Source organism: Pseudophryne corroboree, chromosome 2 (genome assembly GCF_028390025.1).
Source record: "Pseudophryne corroboree isolate aPseCor3 chromosome 2, aPseCor3.hap2, whole genome shotgun sequence".
Taxonomy (NCBI): Eukaryota; Metazoa; Chordata; class Amphibia; order Anura; family Myobatrachidae; genus Pseudophryne; species Pseudophryne corroboree.
This window is the reverse complement of record NC_086445.1, coordinates 416,091,440-416,118,068: the sequence shown is the minus strand read 5'-3', so window position 1 is coordinate 416,118,068 and position 26,629 is coordinate 416,091,440. Positions and strand designations below refer to the sequence as shown.

At 41.6% G+C, this 26,629-nt stretch overlaps 1 protein-coding gene across 8 annotated transcripts in view; it reads left to right on the top strand.

The window, feature by feature from the left end:
• The window catches only part of DMD (dystrophin), a 3,641,189-nt gene that overhangs the window by 330,410 nt on the left and 3,284,150 nt on the right, over positions 1–26,629 (top strand). Inside the window, exon 1 of one of the 8 annotated variants that reach the window (XM_063953474.1) lies at positions 26,131–26,352. The exons of the other annotated variants lie outside the window; for them this stretch is intronic. Within the exon in view, the coding sequence (XP_063809544.1) occupies positions 26,325–26,352 (28 nt within the window). The 5' untranslated portion in view covers positions 26,131–26,324. Of the gene's footprint in view, positions 1–26,130; positions 26,353–26,629 lie in introns of those variants that run through there. 8 annotated transcript variants of the gene reach the window in all.

Genomic DNA, 26,629 nt, shown 5'->3' with positions numbered 1-26,629 from the left:
GGGGAGAATATACAAACTCCACACAGTTAGGGCCATGGTAGGAATCGAACCCATGACCTCAGTGCTGCAAGGCAGTAATGCTAACCATTACACCATCCGTACTGCCCTACATTTGTGTACATTGCGAAGTAAATTGGGAATCCAAGTTATACAAACACAACAAATATATTAAATATAGTTTGAAGATCCTACAATTCAATATTAAAAAACACATTACTATTTAAATCAGGTCAGAAAGAAAAATAGATATTGTTCACCAGATTGATCAATTGAATTTAAACACAGAGATCCACCAAGATAGTAAAAATGTAAGCCTTTAATCACCACTCTATTACATTGTAAAGGATACATTGGTATGAAAAGATCCATAAATTTGTATGCCGAGCAGTTTACTAAAGACAAATCAGACATTAAAATACATGATTTTAAAACACAAGGTTTGAAACTCCCATGCTAATCTTTGTACACGGATATGCAGACTATTCCATGTATTAAGTAGAAGTTTGCCAAACTGCCACTTCTTATTAAAAACTATCAAAATGTGCTATGCACAGGCAAGATATCTCAAACTCTTTCCTGACACTATAAGAACATATAAAGAAAACAAATCCACTACTTCCAATTGATACAAATCCAGTGTTACGCAGCATTGTGCCAGGTCTTTTGGTCTAAGTTGGAAATATCTGGCCAAATGTTCAGTAGTCCTTCTGGTACTCCTGGCTGGTGGACACCTGGAACACAATAATAACATACTGTATAATGCAAGCACCTGAGCAGACACAATGCCAATAAGCACATGGATTACAGTGTGCGCTAAAAGTGTTGCTCTGTGATAAATTAATACAAGAGTAATGTACCCCAAATACAGGACTTAAAGTGGTCCTGGAGAGGGGGTGGAACTCATTTACCCTGCCACCTACCCCCCACACACACATTAAGCGTAGCCAGGGCCAGTGCTAGTGTTTTCAGCACCCCCCCCCCCTCCATGTACACTATAAATGAATGCCCTGTTTACCACACTTTATAAAGGGACATTGATCTCATAAAGAGGCAGCTTGATCAAGTGGTCATGCACTAGAACCCCTAATTCAAATTACACCACACAGTAGCACAATCTTATTCACATTACACCTCATGTAGTGCCCCTGATTCATATTATATCACATAGTAATCACCGCTATTATGGTTACCTCACTTAGTAGTTCACTTTAGTCACATTGCACTACACAATGGATCTCTTATACACATTATACCGCACAGTAGTGCCCCTTATATGCAATGCCCACACTAGTGCCCCTTACACATAATGCCCACAATTGTAATGCCCTTTACACATAATGATGACAGTAGTGCTGCTTATACACATAATGCCCACAGAAGTGTCGCTTATACACAACATACCACAGTACTAGTGCCGCTTATATACAGAATGCCCACAGTAGTAGTGCCCCTTACACACAATGCCCACAATACTAGTGCCCCTTACACCCAATGGCCCCAATAGTAGTGCCCCTTACACACAATGACCACAGTAGTACCACTTATACACATAATGCCCATAGCAGTGCCCCTTATCCACATCTCTGCCTCTGTCCCTCCAGCAGCTCTATGCTCTGTATCCTTCCAGCAGCTTCCTCATCTGTCTTGTCTCTCCAGCCCACTCTCATCTTGTCTACACGATGCACAGAGCCTGCTCCTCTTCATGGCTCTACTTCACATATGCTGTGTAAGAAAAGGAAGCCACTGGGACCTGAGGAGGGGATGAATGCTATCCAACAGACACACCGTGTGTGAGTACCAGGAGGGGTAGGCTGTAGATAGAGGAGTACTATGGAGCCACCAGAACCTGAGAAAGGGGGAGATGGCTGCAGCTCATCAGTAACACTTTTCTGTTGGAATTACTGTGGAACTAGTTCCCCCTACCATTACAGGTGGTGGAACTCAGTTCCACCTCTTCCCCCCCCCCACTTTAACCTCTGCCCAAATATAAATAATAAGTTATAGAGCCCCTTTATATACAACATAGCAATACTCTTTTATATACAGTATGTAGGTAATAAGTAATAGTGCCCTTTTATATACATAATAGCAATACTCCTTTACTGTATATCTATAAGTAATAGTGTCCCTTTATATAAATAATAAATAGCCTGAAACTTAGATACTGTAGCTCAAACTATATCCACCCTCCACTTCAGTAGATCTCTGGGACCTAATGTATATGCCACAAAATACTATAAACTTCTGAGGCATGACATAGTCCCCATTCTCCGTCAACACTTCCATAGCATTCATTGAGATGTTCCACTGTTCCCTGGCTTCAACGAGGCATTTACTACACTTACATTATCCCAAAACAAAAAAGACATGATCTTACAGTGTTTCTACCACCCAATCATCCTGCTTAACTTAGGTGTTAAATTATTGGCCATGGTCATGGCAGATCAACTGCAGACTTTCCTATCTTCCCTGCTCACAGGCCAACAACTGGGCTTTGTCAGAAACCAACATTCTATTAAGGGCATTTGTACTGCTATTGTGGGATAGTGTCAGAAAGAGACACATTACTGTAACAATAGTTTATACATTAACAGAAATGAGTACAATGGCTTAGCATGTAATGTGTATATATATGTATAATGGGGAAGGATCAGAGATGTAGGCTAGTGCATTCACAGCTGTGATCCCATATGCAGCAGATATGGAAAAATGTGGTAATGTACTGAGATGCCCAGAGGCGGCATTGCAAATCCTGGCAACCATATACAATTACCCAGCAGCAGTTGCAGACCCTTTGATAATCAACTCCCCGAGTAACACTACGGTTGCACAGAATGGTCATGGAATTTAAGGCGCTGGTGTCTTGTTTTGTGCATATGCGATCGCAGTTGTAGGCTGATACATGCCCAAAAATGGTCGCAATATGCCTGTGTTTTTGCTGCCACTCCCCGTAACCTCTCCCAAACAGTCTCTGACTGTCAGTCACTCTGTGAATAAATCCTCACTGTGAGCGACATAGCAAAGGTACATGCGAGCATGATGTATGAGCAGACGGCTTGTAATCGCTCAAATACGTAAATGTCTGCATTGTGTACATCTTCTGTGTTAGACCCACAGTGTATTACATTTTCTCTATAGATGTGTAGAAACAAATACAGAGAACATATTTTTCACATCCATACAAGCCCATATATAGTAGGATGCATTTCCTTTAAAATAATATTATGTTATACAGAGGTAAATTTTCCTCTTATAATGATTTCTGTATTGACAATTTAAGATGTTCTGAAATAGTATGTTAATGGTTACTTTCCAAAAAGAAACAGATGTTTCTCATTTTTATCTAGATTCATAGAGATTGGTTAATCTTATTTCATTTGTGCCTCTCTTTGTAGGAAATGTTATATTTGTACTGTAGGTAAGCTCTGAAGATATTTGAGGTATCTGTTTCCTTAGTGTATACTATTTTGTGTGTTCAAGCTGCTTTAACGAGCCTGCCAGAGGGACCATGGGCTCTGTTCCATTGGGTAGTGATATGAAGGTATAACCAACAAATTATACAAAGTTTTGTAAAACTTAAATCAGAAACTCAAAGTATAGCCTAATTCATCTATATGATATCATTTCTCAAAACATAAGAATCACTGCAACTTAATTCATAATTTTCAATGTTCCCATTGTAACCTGATTTTTTTCTTGTTTGATTAATGGACTTTGGATTGCATTATAAGCTCTATGATTTGTATTCATTTCTATTTAACTTATTATGCTTCTAGAAAGTTCATCTAACATTGTAACAAGTATACTTCGGGGTTCAAAAAGCAGCTGAGAAGTGCTCATGCCCTTTTCAATTCATTTAAGTTGTGTTAATTATCATGTTTGGGACCTTGGGGCATAATTCAGTCAGGATTGCAATTGCAGAGCTGCTTGTAGTAGCTTTGCAAATGCAATCCTTAGCAGTACAAACATGCAATAGCATATAGGATGATTATCGTGACCATCGGCAGGCTGCATAAGCTAGCAGCTAGCAGCAAAGCAGCTTGCAAGGCCAAGAAAACTGCATCTCATGACACAGACCTTGGCCTCGCCACTCTGGAAAATTGGGGTGGCATGCCTCAGTTTCTGGCAACACCGGCCATCCCTGTCCCTCCCCAAGAATGCCTCTGTCTGTCAAACAGAAATGTATACAATGGTTTAGCGTGTAATGTGATCCTTACTGAATTAGGGCCTTAGAGTGGTAACTTTGCTATTGATCCTAGTATAAAGGACAATGGGCATTATTCATGTTTGTAAGGAAGGCAAAAAAGAAGGTAACTTTGTGTCTGGAACAAACCATGTTGCCATGCAAATATATTTATATTGTTTCTGTGAAGAGTAAATACTGGATGCTTTTGGATGTAGCCCACAAATGTAAGACAGCTTTATTTTTGCACAGCAATTTAGATTTAAGTTTGAACGCACACCACCCAACTCTAAATATATCTGCATGTTGCACCTGCAGTGCAACATGATTTTGCCCAGTTGCTAGCTTTTGCTTTATTTACAAACAGACATCAATCAGGCCCAAAGATCAGATCCCTAAGAGTTCTTAACAGTTTAAGAAAATAATGAAAAAAGAATTCAAAACACAAATTGATAAACTTTAACGTAATAGAAAAATCCCTAAACCCATATTTGCCACTTTAGAAATGTAAAATACAATATATATTTTTTTCTTTTTCTACATCAGTTGTTGTCCAAATAGAAGACAGTCCCTATAAAACAGACCACCTACACTTTAGTAATGGCTTTCATTATTGATCACAGATAGGCAGCTACAGGACAGCAGGCAGCTAATGACACATTTTCCCACATTGGTCAAATGAAGTTATAAATTTACCAGAAATGAGCAGTCTCAACGTTTCCCAATTTAGCTCATTGCAGTCAGTGCACGCCTGTACGTGGATAATATTTGTGTTGATTGGTTTTTGGGATGTTTTTTCCCTTTTGACTATGATGCAACGAAGATATGCAAAAGATACATTTAGTGAACATTTGTTTGCAAATTAATTCAATTAAAGTTTATTTTAATCTTTGTATTTATTATTTTATTCTTTTGTTGTAATCAAAAGAGGAGTTAGGATCCCCTGTCCACTATGTTGGGACCATTTGCTGCTCCACTGGATTTGGTCAAGTTAATTACCCCAATATATCTACATAGTGCCTTCCCCCAAGAGTCTCATTTCATTTTTGAGATGATTATTCTCTCAGTCTAAATAATTCACAGTTTTCTCCACAGCTTTCCGTATCATTTTGCTTTGCCACTACCAGCAATACAGTTGTAGAGATCAAGCACAACAATACTCACTGTGTTTTATTTTATTTGGAATGATGGATGAGGCTGTGTTGGTCACTTTAACAAACTTTTGTGTATCTACTGTATACAAGTCCACAAATACTCTTAAGCACACCAACCTTTCTGGCAAATGTCTTCGTAGTGGGATTGCCTGGATAGGTGTATCTGCTAAATAAAGCACTCCAACTGTTCCTGCTAGTCACTGTTCACTATTCCTGCTAGCTATAAGGATTTCTGTTAATGGTGTATCAGTGAAACATGCTTTAATTATCTGTATTATACAGTATAATATCAATTACACAGAATTAGCTGGTTTATTCATATAAACCTTTACACGAAGAAGGTCACAATGATATTCCACACATGGCCATACTGCTATATTCCAGATTCTGGTAGGACAAGCCTAACACTGCAGCTAACATTAAGTCATGCCATTTTAAAGAAAAGTTAATAGGTCTCTAGGCATTAATTTATAGCTCCATAAACTTCAGATTGCACAGTGCATTATTGTTGATGACAGTTGTCTCTAAAAGTTATGTTTTACTAAGTTCAAAGTTGCAAAGCAAGCAACTTTGTCTGAATGTCATCATTACCTTCAATGGACAATTTCAGCACTGGCATCAAATCTTGTACAGTGCCCTCTTTATTGTATATACATTAATTGGCAAGCATTGCAGGTACTGTACCTCATGCATTGGTAGAATGAATAGATGAATAGATTTGAATACATTTTAATAGTACAGGTATAGAGTGAACAAATTTATGTAACAACATCTCTCACATCCCATCAGTATGTTTAATGAACTGTATATTTTATTTTTATTATTATATATGAAATAAGGGGGTTATAATAGGGAAACAGTTATCTGAAGAAAGATCCTAAAAGCAATAGCATATTATCAGTTATTATCTTATGCTCTTGTATAGTACAAATGTGAATGTAATATAATCCAAAATCAGAACCCTTACAAAATCTACCATGACAAAAAGTTTCATGCTGCATTTTAAATGGTAAATTGAAGTTATTCTGAGTTCCTAGAATGATCATAGGTTTGATTCTGATTTGAAAGTAAAACAGTAAGTAACTTTGTATCTGGAACAAACAGAGGCAAGCTATAATGGCCAGTGGCCATTCTCCCGGCGTTCGTGCATGTGCAGTAGGAAAACCACTGAGAAAATGGGCGTTGTGACATTTTTCCAGAGTCCTGCACCTGCGCACTAGTTTTTGGCACAGAGTTAGGGTTTCCTAGGGACCCTAGTGCTTTGAAATGACCACACTGCTGGCTAGAGAGGAGGGGCTCAGCCCTGGCAATAAACCATTTTGCAATGCAAGAGGAGTAATAAATTTATATTTTTTTCTGTGCAGGGTAAATACTGGCTGCTTTTGCATGTAGCCAGCAAAGGTTAGACAGCTTTATTTTTACACTGCAATTTAGATTTCGGTTTGGACATATCCCACCGAAATAGAAATCTCTCTGCCTTTTAAATGAATGCTGCTTTAAAAAAGAGTCAGAGATCGTCTGGCATCCCGCAACTCAGACCTTATTACATATGCTCCTGTATATCACATATTTTTCCCATGGCTATTTAGCATAATATATAGTTCATTGTGTTGCTGTAAGGATATTATGTTAATTTGTGTCATTTTGAGTGATATCACATACACATAGCCAACACAATTGTACTGACTGCACTGTTTTATGAATGTTGCTTACATATGTGTCTAAATATTGTCTATCAACCCTCCCCACATTTATATGGTTTTTAATTATTTGCTAATGCAGTAAACAGTAACTTTGGGTTAGCTTTTATATAGAGACATACACCTTCAAAATGCCTGAGGTCAGTGCCGTAATGAGACATTTTGGTGTCCTGTGCCAGATAGAGAATTGGTGCCCCCCCAATATTTGATACAGGGATAGCACATGCCGCAGGTGCATGCCAAAAATAAAGGGGTGTCAATTCATGGGTCAAGTGGCGTGGCCACAGAATAGTACCAATTCAAATTGCACCACACAAAAGTACCATACATGTTACACCAGACAGCAGAACCCCTTGCTCCTAATTCCTCATCATCATCATTCCTCCTCATCATTACTTCTCATCGCCATCATTTCTCCTCCTCATTCATCATTGTTCCTCCATATTATGTGTATAAGCATATATAGGACCAGAGTACTTGTTTAAGCACCAGCCCTGAACTGAAAGGTGCCAGTTAGGTTCCCATCATTCTGGATCCCAGCAGTCAAAATACCCGACATGGATCACAATCCCAGCGCCAGGATCCAGAAAGAGCATTTAATGGGGCTGCGGAGATGTAAGCCATGGGGGGTTAGGTTTAGGCTGCAGGAGAGGGGTAGAGTTAGGCTGCAGGGGTGTTAAGGTTAGGAACCTGTGTGGAGGGTTAGGGTTAGGCTGCATGGGTGGAATGGTTAGGTTTATGCTGTATGAAGGGGTGGTTAGGGATAGGCACCACTATTAAGGGTTAGAGTTAGGCTGCGGGGGGAGGGGGGAGTTAGGGTCTGACTGCGAAAAAAGGAGGGTTAGGGGGTTTCAGGATTAGGCAAACAATACTGAGATGCCACTGTCGGTAATATGACTGATGACATCCCAAGCACCGAGATCCTGATACCATCACAAACTAAGATTGCACACTACAACCACACTCAAGAGCATTTAATCAGAGACATACAGTATATAAAGAAAGACACCATAACATGATGGATATTCAGTAACACAATTCACACACTGTATTGAACAGCAGCCATGAAATTGGTGTGGACAATAGAATTTGGTATATCTTAGGTAAGTGTACAGTATAAGTAACAAAGTCTTTTTTATGCACTATTCTATAAACTTACATTCAGTTGTAAAAATGAAAGCATTGTTTCAACCTGGTCATTTATTATGACTTCGGAGTGACCTTATCTGCAGTGTGGTTAGCCACATTTGTGGAAGGTCAAACTGGACAGCTCCTGTAAGTTGGAAGACAAATTTCCAGATGATAAAGGATACAGGGCCTTATTCAGCTTCAGTTGCAAAGACTACGCATGCGCTGTGAACGCATTTTTCATGTGGGAAGGCAAAGGCGATTGCAGTTTGATTGACAGGAAGTAACCATGCATGGGTGTTAACATGGCATTTGTGGGGAGTGGTTGTAAAAACACAGGCGGATCATGGCTGTTTTTGGGTCATGTATCTGATGTCAGTTGCAATGGATTGTGACTAAAACCATGGTGCTGGTGCAACTGCATTCTCATTATTCTGAGTAGCCCTGGGTTAACCACAATTGTCGATGGTACTCGATTTCTGAATATGCATCACAATTATGGTGGGCATCTTACACCTTTCTGGGCGGCTCTTCAAATTAGATTTTTAGTGGAAGCAGGGTAGAGAAAATCGCACTTTCTGTCTCAATAGTGCTCCAAGCTGAATGAGGTCCACAATACTGTGTATAAAACTTTGAGCCTGATGAATGTACAGTCCCGTATACTTGCGGCAGCTATAATCTAAGCATCATACTTGATCATGTGAGAAGTAGCAAGGCAATGCAGCTGCCAAGTGGCAGTCGGACCACATCAGTGTGGTGGCGGAAGCCGAGCGGGTGGCGGCAGCCGTTCTGCGCCTACAGTGTATATGCGCTGTTTGCAAGGCACCGCTGGCAATGCAGGCAGCACTAGCCTGATATTAATTGTGGTACCTGTACTAAATGATCGCAAACCCTGCTGCCTTGTGTCATCTTCACCCTTGCAAGAAATGCATCATATTTAGATTGTAAAGTGCTACATAAGCTTCATGACAATCAACAGCATCTAATTTATGCGATGACTAAAGCTGGTCATATGCGCTGCAATTATCTTGCCTGTCCACCTGATATAGGCAGATTCACAGATAATTCTACAGGGTATGCATGCAATCATTCAGAAAGTGTTAATCGGATAGGCATGCACTGATCATCATGCATATCTGCCTGATGCAAAATTTTCTCAGTTGAAAGGGGAGTGTATGCTGTGCTGAGGCTGACCAATGAGCAGTATTCTTGTTCCTTCATACAGGAAGGAACGGGGAAATGTCTCCTCCCCATAGGTGGATTGCAGATATTGTGGCCAATAAACTGTGAGTTTTCACAGTGTATGTCCACAATATATACAGGGTTACAGGCTGCCAGATAACATTCCTATTGGTCTCACAAGAGGCTTATCTGCATGTGTATGGAGAAAAGAAATTACTACTACTACTGTAGTTACATTTCTCATAGTAGCATGACAGGTCTATTTTATATACACACATATGCATATTTCCAGAGAGTTGTAACATCTGTCAACCACCTGACATCCTCTTCTGCAACACCTGCCACCCTAAGCCTAGAAGTACATTAAGAAATGTAATATTGTTTTATGCACTGCTTTGCATTGAGTTTTGTAGGTGAGGATGTCCAGGAAGTGGTAATATAAAAACCACTAGAGACATGATCTTAGGTATTTCTGCACTATTAAAAAAAATCTCATCTTTTATACTTCATGTATAATCTCGTCTTTTATATCTTTTATACTTCATGTTTTGGGCTGACTGTACTAACAATGCGGTAAAACCTGTGAATACTACAGTTTCATGTGTTGTATATAGTTTGCTATGGGGGTTATTCGGTTGTTCACAAACCAAAAAAGTTAGTAATTGGGCAAAACCATGCTGCACTGCAGCAGGGGCAGATATAACATATGCAGAGAGAGTTAGATTTGGGTGGAGTGTGTTCAAACTGAAGTTGTAGTGTAAAAATAAAGAAGGCAGTATTTACCCTGCACAGAAACAATATAACCCATCCAAATCTTAATCTCATTCTTGATTCAGCTTTGTAGCTGAAGCAATACCACCCACTACTGCTGAATAAAGTACAAGCATAGGTGTGCGCAGGGGGAGTGCCTGGTGCGCACAGGTACCCCCTAATGTCCGGCATCCCGATCTCACATACCTGATGCAGCGATCGCCGAGCAGGCTGATTACTGTCCCCTCTGCGCTGCACCCTGTCAGGACTGCATTACTGACCAGACGCCTGGGTTAATCAAGGGTGCCACTGCTACCAGCTTTCAAACTCCCGGCTCCACCTCCATGTACAAAAACAGCAGGATGTGATGTGATGACATCATGCTGCTCGCACGCCCACCCACCACACCCACCAAATGCCCACCTCTCTCCTTTTATTCTTAGCCAACGCCAGCCACTGATGAGCAGCATGCAGCCAGCATTCAATACTGGCAGGCGGTTGGCAGCAGCATTGACATTTCACTTGTTTTTCCAGCAGAAGCAGAAGCAGCAGCAGCAGCAGCAGCAGTACTAGTCTGCGAACGTCAGTGTCAATGAGTTACTGCAGCTTGCAGGGGAAAGAGAGGGGGAACCAGCACAGGCTGAGGAGGAGCAGTGTAATTGCAGTGAGTGCCATCAGGGGTGTTTGTTTGGTGCACACCACAACATCTGACAATGCATCTGCATTATTAAGATTGGTACAAGGGTAGATATTTTACATTGCGTTGACCGTCAATAGATTGTGCTAGACACGCCCAAAAGGCGGTGCTAGATACACCCCTCCAACAGTGCACCCCCTAATAAAATGTGCTGCGCACGCCTATGAGTACAAGTTTAATGGCGGTATTCTGTAGATGCTATAAGTTTCCAAGAGGTTACCACCTACTGTATTACTCTGCCCTTAATAAGTCCCTCTCATGGGGATAAAAAAGGAAATACATGTAACATGTTTCGGGGTCTATTTACTAAGCCGTGGAGAGAGAGAGAAAGTGAATGGAGATTAGGGGGTCTATTCATGAAGCTGTGCAAAGAGTGGAGAAGCGAGCCCATAGAGAAGTGGCACATGACAACCAATCAGCTTTGAAGTAACATTTATCAAGGACATTCTATAAAATTATACGTAGCAGCTATCTTCTCCACTGACTCACTTCTTCACTTTTTTCACTGCTTCATGAACAGTCCCAAAAGTACCAGCCAAGCAGCTCTTAAGCTGCTGCAGGTACCTGTATTGCTGTTGGTCCTGACAACGGGGCTACGTGCTCTGAAACGTTGACCTTGGACAAATATGCTTCTTATGACTATTGCTGCCTCCGAGTGCCAGTTACTATTGGACTTGTATGTATTTATTTTACTTCCTGGGCACCAGAGCAGGCTGTAGAGTTATATGAGTGCCGGTTGCTGCTGTAGTTGTGTTTATATATATATATATATATATATATATAGTGTGCAATCAACACAAAATGACCCCCATTGTCCGTTGTGTCTGGATAGGACATTGGATGGAGTCAATGAGAGCACCCTTTTATGTATACAAGTATATGTATAAAGTTGCTCTGCATATGCTGTTAGCCCCTGATGATTCACCTCCTCTCCCCCGCAGCTGCATACTTACCCGCTTCCAGAGGGTCTTCCTCCTCTTTGGCTAGGATAGGGTCATTTGTGGCAGTGGGAACTGCTGGAGATGCATGCATGTTGTAGGCAGAACAGAAGTAAAAAGATTATTATATAGACCATTATTCTTTAAACAGTTTCCACCAGCTTCTTTATAGTTACACTTGTGAATATGTACAATAACATTCCCTTCAATTTATGAGGTCAATCCAATTAGCCAGGATGATCTCGTGGCTGAATTGGGGCCGATTTGAGCCTGCGAAGAGGGTGAGATCGGGAGCCATTGCTGGTGTTGAAGTGCAGCAGTAATGGCACATTGCACCCTTCACGTGTCATCGGATTGACCCCTATAACTGTTGAGTTCTTTATTTCTTTTATTTAACTCCTGTTTGGCAGTTTTGCATAACAGTTAAATGCATAAATAAAACTCCACAGGAAATAATGGCCCTCATTCCGAGTTGTTCGCTCGCTAGCTGCTTTTAGCAGCATTGCAAACACTAGGCCGCCGCCCTCTGGGAGTGTATCTTAGCATAGCAGAATTGCGAACGAAAGATTAGCAAAACTGCTACTAAATAATTATTTGCAGTTTCTGAGTAGCTCAAGACCTACTCACAGATTGCGATCAGCTCAGTCCGTTTAGTTCCTGGTTTGACATCACAAACACGCCCTGCGATTGTCCAGCCACTCCCCCGTTTCTCCAGCCATTCCTGCATTTTTCCCTGACACGCCTGCGTTTTTTAGCCAACGCCGTAAAAACGCTGAGTTGCCGCCCAGAAATGCCCCTTTCCTGTCAATCATTTACCGAACAGCAGTGCGACTGAAAAGCGTTGTTCGAACACCAGCAAATCTACCATGCGCATGCGCATTTAGCAACAAATCGCAGCATAGCGAAAATCGTCAACGAGCGAACAACTCGGAATGACCACCAATATAGCATAGTTCAATACTCCATTTAAGGCTATATTATTTTATTGTCTTTTTCACACTCTATCAGTAAATAATAACATACATGTTCAATTTCCACAGAAGGTTGTGTTAATAAATACACAAATCACCTGGTAAAAGATAGTATGCACTTCAATATATTTCCTAGGGATAAACGATATCCTTTTTTTTAGTATTTAGACACAATATAATGAAAATGTCACTCAACTTTTATGTTATTTTCTGCAGACTCACTGTTTGCTTCCTTACTTTTGTTTAACCTGCTGCCATAATACTGTCTTGTAATATTTTTTATACAGTAGTTCTCCCTCTTAACTCTCCCTTTTTTTCTTACTAATTTTATAAATGTTTCTCCTCATTTACTCTGTTACACACCGGTGTGTCAGCCATTTTTATATACATTGGTCTCCCATGTGACACCTCAACAGACTTTCCATTTCTATCCTCCTCTTTTCCTTTAATCTTATTGGCAAGCACCCAGCTCAAAAATGTATAAAAAATTAGAGATGAGCGGGTTCGGTTCCCAGAGAACTGTATACCCCCGAACTTCACTACCCGAGCCTGGATCCGAGCCCGGCTCAGGTTTTCCTGCCTGACTCGGAAACCTGAACGAGGCAAAATTTCATCATCCTGCTGTCGGATTCTCGTGGGGTTTGGATTCCATATAAGGAGGTGCGCGTCACCGCCATTTTCACTCTGGCATTGGAGAGTGTAGAGAGAGGACGTGTATCCGTCCTCAGTTTCCTGAATCACTTCAGTGGTAGTGTCTTGTGCAGCATCAGTCCAGTCACAGTGGTTGTGTCCTCTGCTGCCATATGTTCAGTGCTGCTGTATAAGTCTAGTCCAATGGTGCTATGTTGTCCTGCATCATTACAGTGGTAGTGTTTTGTGCTGCATCAGTCCAGTCACAGTGGTGGTGTCCTCTGCTACTATATGTCCAGTGCTGCTGTATAAGTCCAGTCCAGTGGTGCTGTGTTGTGCTGCATCAGTTCAGTGGTGGTGTATTGTGCTGCATCAGTCCAGTCACAGTGGTTGTGTCCTCTGCTGCCATATGTTCAGTGCTGCTGTATAAGTCCAGTCCAGTGGTGCTATGTTGTCCTGCATCATTACAGTGGTAGTGTTTTGTGCTGCATCAGTCCAGTCACAGTGGTGGTGTCCTCTGCTGCTATATGTCCAGTACTGCTGTATAAGTCCAGTCCAGTGGTGCTGTGTTGTGCTGCATCAGTTCAGTGGTGGTGCATCAGTCCAGTCACAGTGGCTGTGTCCTCTTCTGCCATATGTCCAGTGCTGCTGTATAAGTCCAGTCCATTGCAGTGGTGCTGTGTTGTCCTGCATCAGTACATACTGTACGTAGTGTCTTGTGCTGCATCAGTCCAGCCACAGTGGTGGTGTCCTCTGCTGCCATATGTCCAGTGCTGCTGTATAATTCCAATCCAGTGGTGCTGTGTTGTGCTGCATCAGTCCAGTCACAGTGGTGGTGTCCTCTTCTGCCATATGTCCAGTGCTGCTGTATAAGTCCAGTCCATTGCAGTGGTGCTGTGTTGTCTTGGATCAGTACAGTGGTAGTGTCTTGTACCGCATAACTCCAGTCACAGTGGTGGTGTCCTCTGCTGCTATATGTCCAGTGCTGCTGTATAAGTACAGTCCATTGCAGTGGTGCTGTGCTATCCTGCATCAGTCCAGTGGTACTGCCGTATATGTCCATTGACACTGCCATATAAATCCAGTGATACTGCCGTATAACTCCAGAGGTACTGGCATATAATTCCAGCGGTACTGGTGTATAGATCCAGTCCAGTGATACTGCCATATACAGATGGGTCCTCTGTTATCTTGGCTGGCTGAGGCGATAGTCACGATCAGGCATACGCAGCATGCCGGGGTGCAGGGAGGCGCCCCTTGTCGCAGAGAGGCACGCCTAGTCGCAGGGAGGAGCACAGAGTGTTTGTTGTTACCTTTAAGTGTAATACCTGCGATCATCCACCAGATGTTGATTTTTACAATCACCACTGTAAAATAGAATACTGAAATACATAGTAAGAACTACTTTACTAATGTGTCTCATTACGCAACATACAGTATATAAAGCATCTCTTTACGCTACATTATTTCATACAGTATATACAGTACAGATGCAAATAGTACAGCATATATGGTTCATTTACAGTACTTTAGGTATATGTGAGCGTCCAAGTCCAGCAGAAAAATCAACATTAAACCAGTAGTGTACACAGATGCAAATGGACATGTTACAAGTACATTGTTGCCTATTGATATTAGGGATATTGTATGTTAGCATCCTAATCTCATAGCCACTATGGCATAATCAAACCCAATGGATTTATTCATGTGTCGCCGGCGAAGTGTCCGAGTGGTGAAGTGTTCCGCTTCTCATGCTTAGAGTCCCGGGTTCGAGTCCTAAAGTATGAATGCATGTTAGTTTCTTCCAGACACATTATTATTTTTTATTTTTATATCTATCGTACTGTAGTATAGTTTCACATTCAATACAAGTGTGCACACAAGTGTTACATAAAGCAGGGCAAAGCTGCAGGAGCATTTCTACTGTTAAGGTTCTATGCACCATACGGTACACATACAATTCTGTAGCAGGGCAGACTCAATTAAAATAGCTACCATCTTCCTCGTTCATATATTCTTAGTATTGTATGTTAGGCTTTGTACCTATTACTTCTATTGCTCATTCTGGTTTATATATGTACCTCAATAAAATATATTTGCAAAAAAAATAGCTACCATCTGTGACTCCTTGCCCCATGGAGGCACTTGGCTACAAAGAAAGTAACAGCACAGGTTTTGCAGGCTATGGGCCAATGCTGGGGGAGCATCACAATCCCCTAGCTAAAATATACACAGCAGCGAGCAGTGAGGTTTATGCACATAGCGATACACCGGACTCGATCGCATAGCAAACTGACAAAGTGGCAGCCGCCCAATTCCCCCCGCATCATGGCAGCCCTCCTTGTCAGGACTGTCATTTTTGTAAACCCTGTTTTAGTGAAGTCTGTGCGGGCAACTGGAGGACTATGTGAATATTAGGCTGATCTGTAGGAATCAGTGAGAAGAAGGAGCAATCCCTGATCGGGGATCGAACCCGGGCCTTGGCAGAGGAAGCCGTATCCTGACCACTGGTTCACCAGGGACTTTGATAGCAGGATGATGAATGTATAAGTGAGGTTGAACTGGATATAGTGTCACAGGAGTAAGTGCTTATGTACTCACGGTTACTGGTAAGATGGACTGGTTACTGGTGAGACTGAGAACCGGGCTGGTTACCGGTGAAACTGGGATGCATCTGTAATCCGGGCTGGTACCGGATATAACTGGAAACGCAACTGAAAGTAGAACGATAACTGTGGCTGTGACTTTAGGATGAGGCTGAAGAACACTGCGGCTGTGACTTTAAGATGAGACTGTAGAATACTGCAGCTGTGGCTTTTAGATGAGACTGTGGAATACTGCAACTGTGACTTTAAGATGAAACTGTAGAATACTGCAGCTGTGGCTTTAAGATGAGACTGTGGAATACTGCAACTGTGGCTTTAAGATGAAACTGTAGAAATACTGGATATCAATGGTAACACAACTGTAATCCAGATTGGGTAGCAAAGGAGCAGAGTAATACAGGAACCAAAGTACAAGTGTTACCTTTAGGGAGCTCAGCTTCTAAGCTCACACAGAGCTGTGAGTGACATGAGGAAATGGCAGAGTTTCCAACTCAAGTCTCCTGAATTATACTTCCTGGTCCTTGGTGATTGGTGAGCAGTGTCAGGTGATTCAGAGAGTCTCAGGCTTGCACAGGATTGGACAGCTCTGGGTCAGGTGAACAGTCACTGTCATTTGAGTATTCTAGACAAGGCTCTGATGTGGAGTGAGGCCTAGCAGGCCGAAAGAACACTGAAGCCTGAACTTCTGCAAACAAACAGAGGATGCTGGCTTTTAGTCCTAAACTTCAGATTGCTGAATTCAGACTCAGGACTCAGGAAACTCATGGTAATGGCAAGCTGTTTATTCCAGTGAGCAGAAAAGACACAGGATCCAGGACAGAGGGCAGGGGTAAGTCACCCAATATGAGAACTACAGTCAGGATCGTGACACTCAGCCATGGAGCGACAGGTTTTGCAGGCTATGGGCCAATGCTGAAGGAGCATCACAATCCCCTAGCTAAAATACACAGGGGTAATGAGGTCCCGTAGAATGAACAATTAATAAATACTGTATAGTGTAAAGTATACAGATGCAAAACAAGGAGTTTAAGCAACAGTGTGGTCTATTGAAGTCAGGGATACAGTACAGTAAGTGAGTTGCCAAGTCCCCTAGCCATTAGAGCATAACATAAAACCAATGGCAAGGGATCACTGCTTACTGTACATTTAGACATGAGCTTGTGTATCTGTCATGAGGTGTTTTTTTCCCTGACACTATTTTATTTTCTATTGTAATATACAGAGCCGGCCCTAGGCATAGGCAAACAAGGAAAAATTACTCTGCGCTTGAAATCACTTTAAATATTGTCCTATGAATTATCATGTGCAGTTCACCATCGGTAGTAATTGACTCAGTGAGACTTAAAATATATTTAAGAAATTTATAAGAAAAAAACATATATACCAATTACAATACATAAAATATACTAATTTAATTGATCACTATATACCAAAGCTAATAATTAGCAGACATGCTTTAAAATATGCAATGATTTTAGCTCTCTCAGATGATAGAGTAGTACTCATCAAAACACTGGCATCCCAGTGTATAATGTAAATAATGTCCCGCAAGAGATATCCACAATCACAATGGTTATATTAATGGTAAGACGGTGTAGTCTAAAATAGTTACCCACGTGCTGGTTCCTGTTCCTGTAAAAAGTGCAAACAGGGTTCTTTCAGATGATATATTTGTACGTGAAGTAATGGATATACTGTCATATGACTGCTGCAATTAGATATTAGCCGCTCCATTTAGGGGACACTGCATGTCTCCAAAGTAGTGATGGATGCCGGACGCTGATATTTGCAAAACGTCTGTATGTCCCTCTAAAGTTATCAGGTAGTTGGACTCCGCTGCGGGGCTCTGGCATGAAGCGCCCGGTGATAAGTGGAAGTATCGCACGCAGAGTGCTGGAGTATGTGGAGCTCCGTGAGCTGTTAGAACCTGCGGGTACCGGCACCTGGAGAGCTTAATTGAGAGAGAGAGTGTGTCTGGGCGTCAACGCGTTTCGTCTCCTAGCAACCGGAGACTTCCTCAAGACGAATGGGGCACAAGCAGCTTCTGCAGATTAAAATGATATGCAGCATGCCTATATTCTGTGTGTGACTGCGGCTCTATGAAATTAAATATGAAAATTAAAATATGAAATGCATTACTAATGTGCAGCATTATGTGTATAAGGTGTACTACAGTACTTTGTGGCATAATGTAAAGAAAGGGCACACATAAAAAAAATGGTTGGCACTTTCTTCCCATTGGTGTTGTTTTAGGCCTTAGGGGACTCGGACGCTCATACTGTACATGTATTTCAAAAGCACAGTGTTTTCCACCACCTTCCCCTACCCTCATCGCCCTTCACCCTGGGAGCCTGCACAGTTCATGCAGTAGACAGGGAGGGAGTTCAGGTCAGGTACAATACACAAACGCCGACGATCTACAGTACTGTGTTGCTCAGTTAGTTGCATCAGAATACACTAATTTATACTCATTACCGCTGTGTATTGTATATAGCAGAATGAGTCACTCCTGCAGATTTACTCTGATTTATGTAAAAACTGTGTGCACCCTTCTATTGAATGTATAACAAAAAAAATAATAATAATAATAAAGTGAATGTCACGGGAACACATAAAAAAAAGAAAAAAGGTTGTCACTTTGGAAATCGAACCTGGGACTCTCAGCATGGGAGGCAGGAGCCTTCATCGCTAGCCCATGACGCTTCATGGAAGATTCACAAGTTCATGCGTAAAAGTACTGCAAAAAGCAATTCCTTCCCACTGGTGTTGGTTTATACCTTAGGGGACTCGGACGCTCATACATGTATTTCAAAAGCACGGTATTTAGTGCATTGTACATACTTTAAAGTCAATGAGCTACATTATTCCTTTCACACATTAGTTGCATCTGCATACACAATCTTGCGTCTGCATACACAAGTGTTTTAACATGTTCGTTTGTGATAGTATAAACTATTTTTTTTAACTCTCTCCGTCTGACCATTGGTCACCATCTTTTAACATTATAGTCGTCACTGACCATTTGCCAGAACTTGTAGATCAATCAGCCGCTATTCGATCTAAAGTACTGGATTAGTGGAGTGTTAGCCACCCAGTGGTGGAGATGTGTATTGCATGCTGAGTATCTAGTCGCGCCTCAACTCGCCTGTCCGTGATTAAACGCAGCAACCTAAGCTATCGCCTAGGCATGACTAAACCTCCGTTTAGGTGCAGAAACAGTCAAGATAACGGAGGACCCATCTTTATGTCCAGTTATACTACCGTATATGTCCAGTGATACTGCTGTAAATGTCCAGCGGTACTGCCATATAAATCCAGTGACACTGCCGTATAATTCCAGTGGTACTGGCATATAATTCCAGCAGTACTGGCATATAAATCCAGCCCAGTGATTCTGCCATATATGTCCAGTGGTACTGCCATATAATTCCAGTGATACTGCCGTATAATTCCAGTGATCCTGCCGTATAATTCCAGTGGTACTGACTTAGAAATCCAGTGATATTGCCATATAATTCCAGCGGTACTGCCGTATAAATCCAGTGATATTGCCGTATAATTCCAGCTGTACTGGCGTACAAATCCAGTCCAGTGATACTGCCATATATGTCCAGTGGTACTGCGGTATAATTCCAGTGAAACTGCCGTATAATTCCAGTGATACTGCCGTATAATTCCAGTGATACTGCCGTATAATTCTAGTGATCCAGCCATATAATTCCAGTGGTACTGGCCTATAAATCCAGTCCAGTGATACTGCCGTATATGATACTGCCGTAAATTCCAGTGGTACTGGCGTATAATTCCAGCGGTACTAGCGTATAAATCCAGTACAGTGATAATTCCATATATGTCCAGTGGTACTGCTGTAAAAATCCAGGGGTACTGCCGAATAAGTCCAGTAGTACTGCCGTTTAAGTCCAGCCCAGTGGTGCTGTCTTGTGCTGCATCAGTCGAGTGGTGGTGTCTTGTGCTGCCATAAATCCAGTGGTGGTGCCCTGTGCTTTATATTATTTACTCCAAATAAAAGGCTTATATACATTACTTATATTATTATCCAAATCATTTTTACAGGGTTTGTCCTGTGTGGTGTAGGGGCTCACCTGTGCTGCATATTATTATAATCGCACCAAATTATTGTTATTATTATCCAAATTAATTTTACAGGCTTTGCAGTGTATGTGTGTGGTTTAGGGGTACGTTCTCCTGTGCCACCAATATTGTGCGCATATTACATCTGGGCAAATTCCAGCACGTCCCATGTAGTTTGTGCCGCACACTTGTGTCGCTTAGCTTAGTCATACAGCTACCTCATTGCACCAATTTTACTTCTTTGCATGATGTGCTGTTTGGGGACTATTTTTTTAAGTGCCATACTGTCTGCCACTGCAATGCTACTCCTAGATGTGCCAGGTGTTTGTGCCGCACAATTGTGTCGCTTAGCTTAGTCATACAGCTACCTCATTGCACCTCTTTTACTTCTTTGCAGGATGTGCTGTTTGGGGCCTAGTTTTGTTAAGTGCCATCCTGTCTGCAACTGCAGTGCCACTCCTAGATGGGCCAGGTGTTTGTGCCGCACACTTGTGTCGCTTAACAAAATCATACAGCTACCTCATTGCACGTGTTTTTCTTCTTTGCATCATGTGCTGTTTGGGACCTATTTTTTAAATCTGCCATCCTGTCTGCCACTGCAATGCCTCTCCAAGATGTGCCAAGTGTTTGTGCCGCACACTTGTGTCGCTTAGCTTAGTCATCCAGCCACCTTGGTGCAACCTTTTGGCCTAAAAACAATATTGTGAGGTGTGAGGTGTTCAGAATAGACTGGAAATGAGTGGAAATGAATGTTATTGAGGTTAGTAATACCGTAGGATGAAAATTACCCCCAAATTCTGTGATTTTAGCTGTTTTTATGTTTTTTCCCAAAAATCATCCAGATCCAGATCCAAAACCAAAACATGAAAGGGTGGTTTTGGCAAAACCAATCCAGATCCAAAGCACGAGGATGGAACCAGAACCTAAACCAAAACACAAAACACGAAAAAAGTGCCCACCGCACATCTCTATAAAAAAATAAGTGCTTATGTCACCATACACCTTTCAGTTGGAGTGCTGCTGTGGACAGACAGAATAGGCAGTGGACAGAATAGGCACACCTGTAGATGGGTACAGTTGTTGGCACACTATTGCATTCAGCACGCAGTAAGAGGACCATCTCTCCAAGAAACAGGGAAGGACACACTTTATAAGTCTATAATCACACTACCCTGCAGAGAAGTTCAGTCCAAGTATTTTTGCAGAATTAGAATTTAAACAGTATGCATTGTTCTACAGGGGATACAGGGGAGAGTGATGCCAGGTACCAGGAATTCTCACCAACCCTCTGCGGCATGACTATGCTCCCTGTTTTTCTGTCATATAACAATTATATAGACATAGAGGGGTACATTTACTAATCAGATTCTTCTTAACATTTATCTTGCCGCTTCTAGAAGATAATAGATAGAAACTGATTGGTTGCTATGGGCAACATCACTAGTTCTAAACAACTTCCACCTTAGTACATTTACCCCATAGACTCTGTGTTAGAGAACAGTAGAATAGGCACTGCAATACCATTTTAGTAAAAGAACAGTAAGCACAGTGTATGATATTTGTACTTTGTATTTCATAAGTCTCTGATTTGATTTATAATTTATTAAATTTTACTGATTTTTTTTTAGAACAGATTAAAAAAACATTTGTAAGACCATTATCCACCAGTTAATGTTTTATATTTTTGCTCTTAGCGATCACATACAGTAGGAATATTTACATCAGAATACACTGTAAAAGATTATAGCAGGCCTTAAATGTTTTATATCCATTTAATTAAATGAAGCTGGTTTCCCAAATGTAGTCATCAAATGTCCATAAAAGTATTATTACCTGTACATGAACTTTGATAAAAGTGTTCTACAGTAACATTCTTCTTCTGCTTTTATGGATGTCACAAGTGATGGAGACTTTTCCTGAGCACAGTCTTGCTCCCTCAAGGCCTTTAACTTTCTAATTTTCAAAAGATGCCAGAATCCTATGATGGAATTATTGTCAGTCTTATGTAACTATCATACCAATAACTCACTCTTCTCTCTCCACTTGGCAAGTTCTAAAATCCTCCAAAAACTAATTCGATCTCCAACAGTGTGACACTTATCTCTATTGTTTTGATACCTCATGCAGACAAATAAAAAGATTTTCATTTGGACATACAGTACCACTATAATATACGGGATCGGTATGTAAAACCGGTGGGTGGGAACCTGGCTGACAGTATACCAACAGCGGGATCCCGGCCACCGGTATGCCGTCAGTGCTAGCAAGCCCCTTGCAGGCTCACTGCACTAGCCACGCTGCGGGCATACTGATGGCCAGGATCCCGCTGTCGGTATACTGTCGGATTTATTCTCCCTCTATGGGTGTAATGGGCACCCATAGAAGGAGGAAAGGCTGTGGCGCCAGGATTCTGTTGTCAGTATTTTCCTGCTAGTTGGGATTCCGGCGTCGGCACTGTGACATTCGAGATCTTGACTAGCGGTATGGTAACCACTTCCCTAATATACCCAGGTTTATGCATTTATGTTATGATCTAAGCACAAAATATTGTTCAGTATTCAATATGTAATTTATGGAGTAACTATTACTTAAGACCATGCAATAAAATGGTTTATTAGCATTTATTCATTTCATTTTCCCAGGCCACTTAGATCCTGTTGCCAGTCAAGACAGCTATCTGGCCTTATATCTTATAGGACTGCACTTATAAGTTAGAAGAAATATTAATGCAAACCATGTATTGAGGCTTGTACATATTAACTGAGGTTATTATTATTATTATTATTATTATTATCTATCATTTAGCTGGAATTCACACAAGGTATGTAACTGTCATGTTCCTGTCCATGTCCTTTGTATTCAGCAGAAGAATATTCACAGATTAACGTTATCACACTACTGTGTGTTACCTTTTCTCCTTTCGTCAATGTTCTTGGACTCATAGGGCTGCTGTAGATCTATTTTTGGGTCTTAGTGAATTGTGACTAGGACTTGGGACTTTGGCCCTCATTTCGAGTTGTTCGTTTGCTAGCTGCTTTTAGCAGCCGTGCAAACGCTAAGCCGCTGCCCTCTGGGAGTGTATCTTAGCTTAGCAGAAGTGCGAACGAAAGGATTGCACAGCGGCTACAAAATTATTTTGTGCAGTTTCAGAGTAGCTCCAGACCTACTCCTAGCTTGCGATCACTGCAGACTATTTAGTTCCTGTTTTGACGTCACAAACACGCCCTGCATTCGGCCAGCCACGCCTATGTTTCCCCAGCCACGCCTGCATTTTTATCTGGCACACCTGCGTCTTTCCACTCACTCCCTGAAAACGGTCAGTAAACACCCAAAAACACCCACTTCCTGTCAATCACTCTGCCGTCAGCAGAGCGACTGAAAAGCTTTGCTAGACCTTGTGTGAGACTACATCGTTCTTTGTAATAGTATGACGCACATGCACATTGCGCTGCATATGCATGCGCAGAACTGCCGTTTTTTTGCCTGATCGCTGCGCTGCGAATGAAAGCAGCTAGCGATCAACTCAGAATGACCACCTTTGTTTTACTGTACTTTTGTAACCTGGATTCCTTCATTAAAGGGCTTTGGCTGAATAAATCTCTGCCACCTAGAGGTTGCTTGTACAATATTTCACTTTTGATCCATATGTGTTTTTTGTTTACTCTCTATTGTTAAGAAAGTTTTGGGACACACTACACATTTTACCACTGCATAATATATTGACAATGAATCGACCTGTACTAAATTAGTTGTACTTAAGGCAATACATTCCAACAACTGTTGTTTGCAGATTGGGACCCTGAATGGGGGCATGGCCTTGGGTGAGAGGGCATAGCCTCATGGTACAAACTTCATTTTTATTTTTTATTTTGGGGGTGTTCTCAGCACTCCCTGAGCAGCTGTGCAGCACCCTGGCTCACCTCCTTCACTGTTAGATGCTGCATCTATTCAGTGATCAGAGGCTGCATTACTGTGCAGAGCAGCAGTGATCAAAAGCTCCCCCAAACTTCCCCCCTGCCCACGGGACACAGGGCTGAGACAGATGGACACTGGGGGTCATTCCGAGTTGATCGCTCGCTAACTATTTTTTGCAGTGCTGCGAACAGATATTCGCCGCCTATAGGGGAGTGTATTTTCGCTTGCAAGTGTGCGAATGCATGTGCAGCCAAGCGGTACAAAATTTGAGTAGGTTTGAACTTACTCAGCAGCTGCGATCACTTCAGCCTGTTCTTGTCCCGAATTGACGCCAGACACCCGCCCTGCAAACGCTTAGACACGCCTGGGTTTTCCAAACACTCCCAGAAAATGGTCAGTTGACATCCACAAACGCCCTCTTCTTGTCAATCTACTTGCGATCGGCTGTGCACATGGATTCTTCATTAAATCCATCACTCAGCAATGATCCGCTGTGTACCCGTACGATGCGCCTGCGCATTGCGGTGCATATGCATGTGCAGTAGTGACCTGATCGCTGCGCTGCGAAAAACTGCAGCATGTGATCAGGTCAGAATGACCCCCAGTGTCCAAATAGCGGGACTGTCTTGCTGTAATAGGGGCAATTGGGAGGTATGCCTTGTTTGGTTGCTTGTGAATAATGTATTTTGGTGGTAATTCCAAGTTGATCGCAGCAGGAAATATTTTAGCAGTAGGGCAAAACCATGTGCACTGCAGTGGAGGCAGATATAACGGGGGTCATTCCGAGTTGTCAGCTCGTTGCTGATTTTCGCTATACTGCAATTAGTCGCTTACTGCGCATGCGCAATGTTCGCAGAGGGCATGCGCTTAGTTATTTTACACAAAAGTTAGGTATTTTACTCACAGCATAACAAAGCTTTTTCATCGTTCTGGTGATCGTAGTGTGATTGACAGGAAATGGGTGTTTCTGGGCGGAAACTGGCCGTTTTCTGGGAGTGTGCGAAAAAACGCTAGCGTTTCTGGGAAAAACGCGGGAGTGTCTGAAGAAACGGGGGAGTGTCTGGGCGAACGCTGGGTGAGTTTGTGACGTCAAACCAGGAACGAAACTGACTGATCTGATCGCAATGTAGGAGTAAGCCTGGAGCTACTCAGAAACTGCTAAGAAATTTCTATTCGCAATTCTGCTAATCTTTCGTTCGCAATTCTGCTATGCTAAAATACACTCCCAGAGGGCGGCGGCTTAGCGTGTGCAATGCTGCCAAAAGCAGCTAGCGAGCGAACAACTCGGAATGAGGGCCAACATGTGCAGTGAGAGATAGATTTGGGTGTGGTGAGTTAAATCTGCAATCTAAATTGCAGTGTAAAAATAAAGCAGCCAGTATTTACCCTGCACAGAAACAAAATAACCCACCCAAATCTAACTCTCTCTGCAAATGTTATATCTGCCTCCCCTGCAGTGCACATGGTTTTGCCCAACTGCTAAAAAATTTCCTGCTGCGATCAACTTGGAATTACCCCCCTTGTGTACAGTAAGTGTCAGAAGGTTACAGCGAAGTACTTAATCCAATTCTATAACATGTATGCTTTATTTCTTTACACCATAATGTGTTATTTCTTTCTTTATTTTTCAATTCATTTTTTCATCTAATATGTCTAACATCAAACATGTCTGATCTTTATTTAAGATCAATATTACATGATGTGTTGTACTTCTTGGGCCTAATTCCTTTCTAAGATGTACAGTATAAAGTGATGATGACAGCTAAAAGTTTACATGATCCTGCCAGTGGCTTCTACTCTTTTATTTGTTCTCAGTTTACAGTGTGTATTCCCCAGCCTCCCAAAGCAGCACAGTATACAATAATAATCAAGGTGAAATAGGAAAAAAAACTGCCACACTTGAGAAAGAGAGTCCTTTGGTCTGGAGATTTTAGCTGCATTTACCAAGATCTTAATAACCATAACCATTTAAGTCTATCACAAATGCCACTCAAGAAGAAAACCTTATATGTAGGCAGCAGAACGGTCTGTTCTAGTGCATGAACTGATTTGTTTACAGCTCGTGTGCGAGTACTGGAATGTCAAATATCTATGGGCCTCATGAAATCTCTGGCATCAGTTACTTTCTTAGCTTACTGGATTTAACAATCATTTCAACCGCAAGGGAGAAGACTACTGAAGCTTTAAAGTTGTTGTAGTAATTATGAAAAAGAGGATCTATACATATATATCATTTTTTTTATTTGGCTTATCTAATTTGAAGACATTTCCAGGAATTTTTCTGCAGTTCATCAGACAGCTCAAAAAAACAGGAAAAATATCTGCAAAATAGCTGAATGCCTATATTTTTAACCCCTTGAGATATCATCATTTTCCAGATGTCTTTCACCGAAGATGATGAGGCTTGTAAGTATACAGTGACTAAAATGTTTCTAATAGATATTCATGTGAGGGAACTGAATGACAGGTCTCAGGCTTCACTGTGGATGGCTCAGAGTGTTTCTGGCTTAAAAAAAAAATCTTTCAAACCCTAAAAAATATTATTCTTTTGTGTCAGGTGTCGAAAGTCATTATACTGTAGGAGAATATTTGGAATAAGGATGATAATTTGCTAGGAGGAAAGTTTTGCTAAAAGCACGGCTGTTCATTAAAAGTTTTCTGTAACCGTCCAAAGCACCTGGTG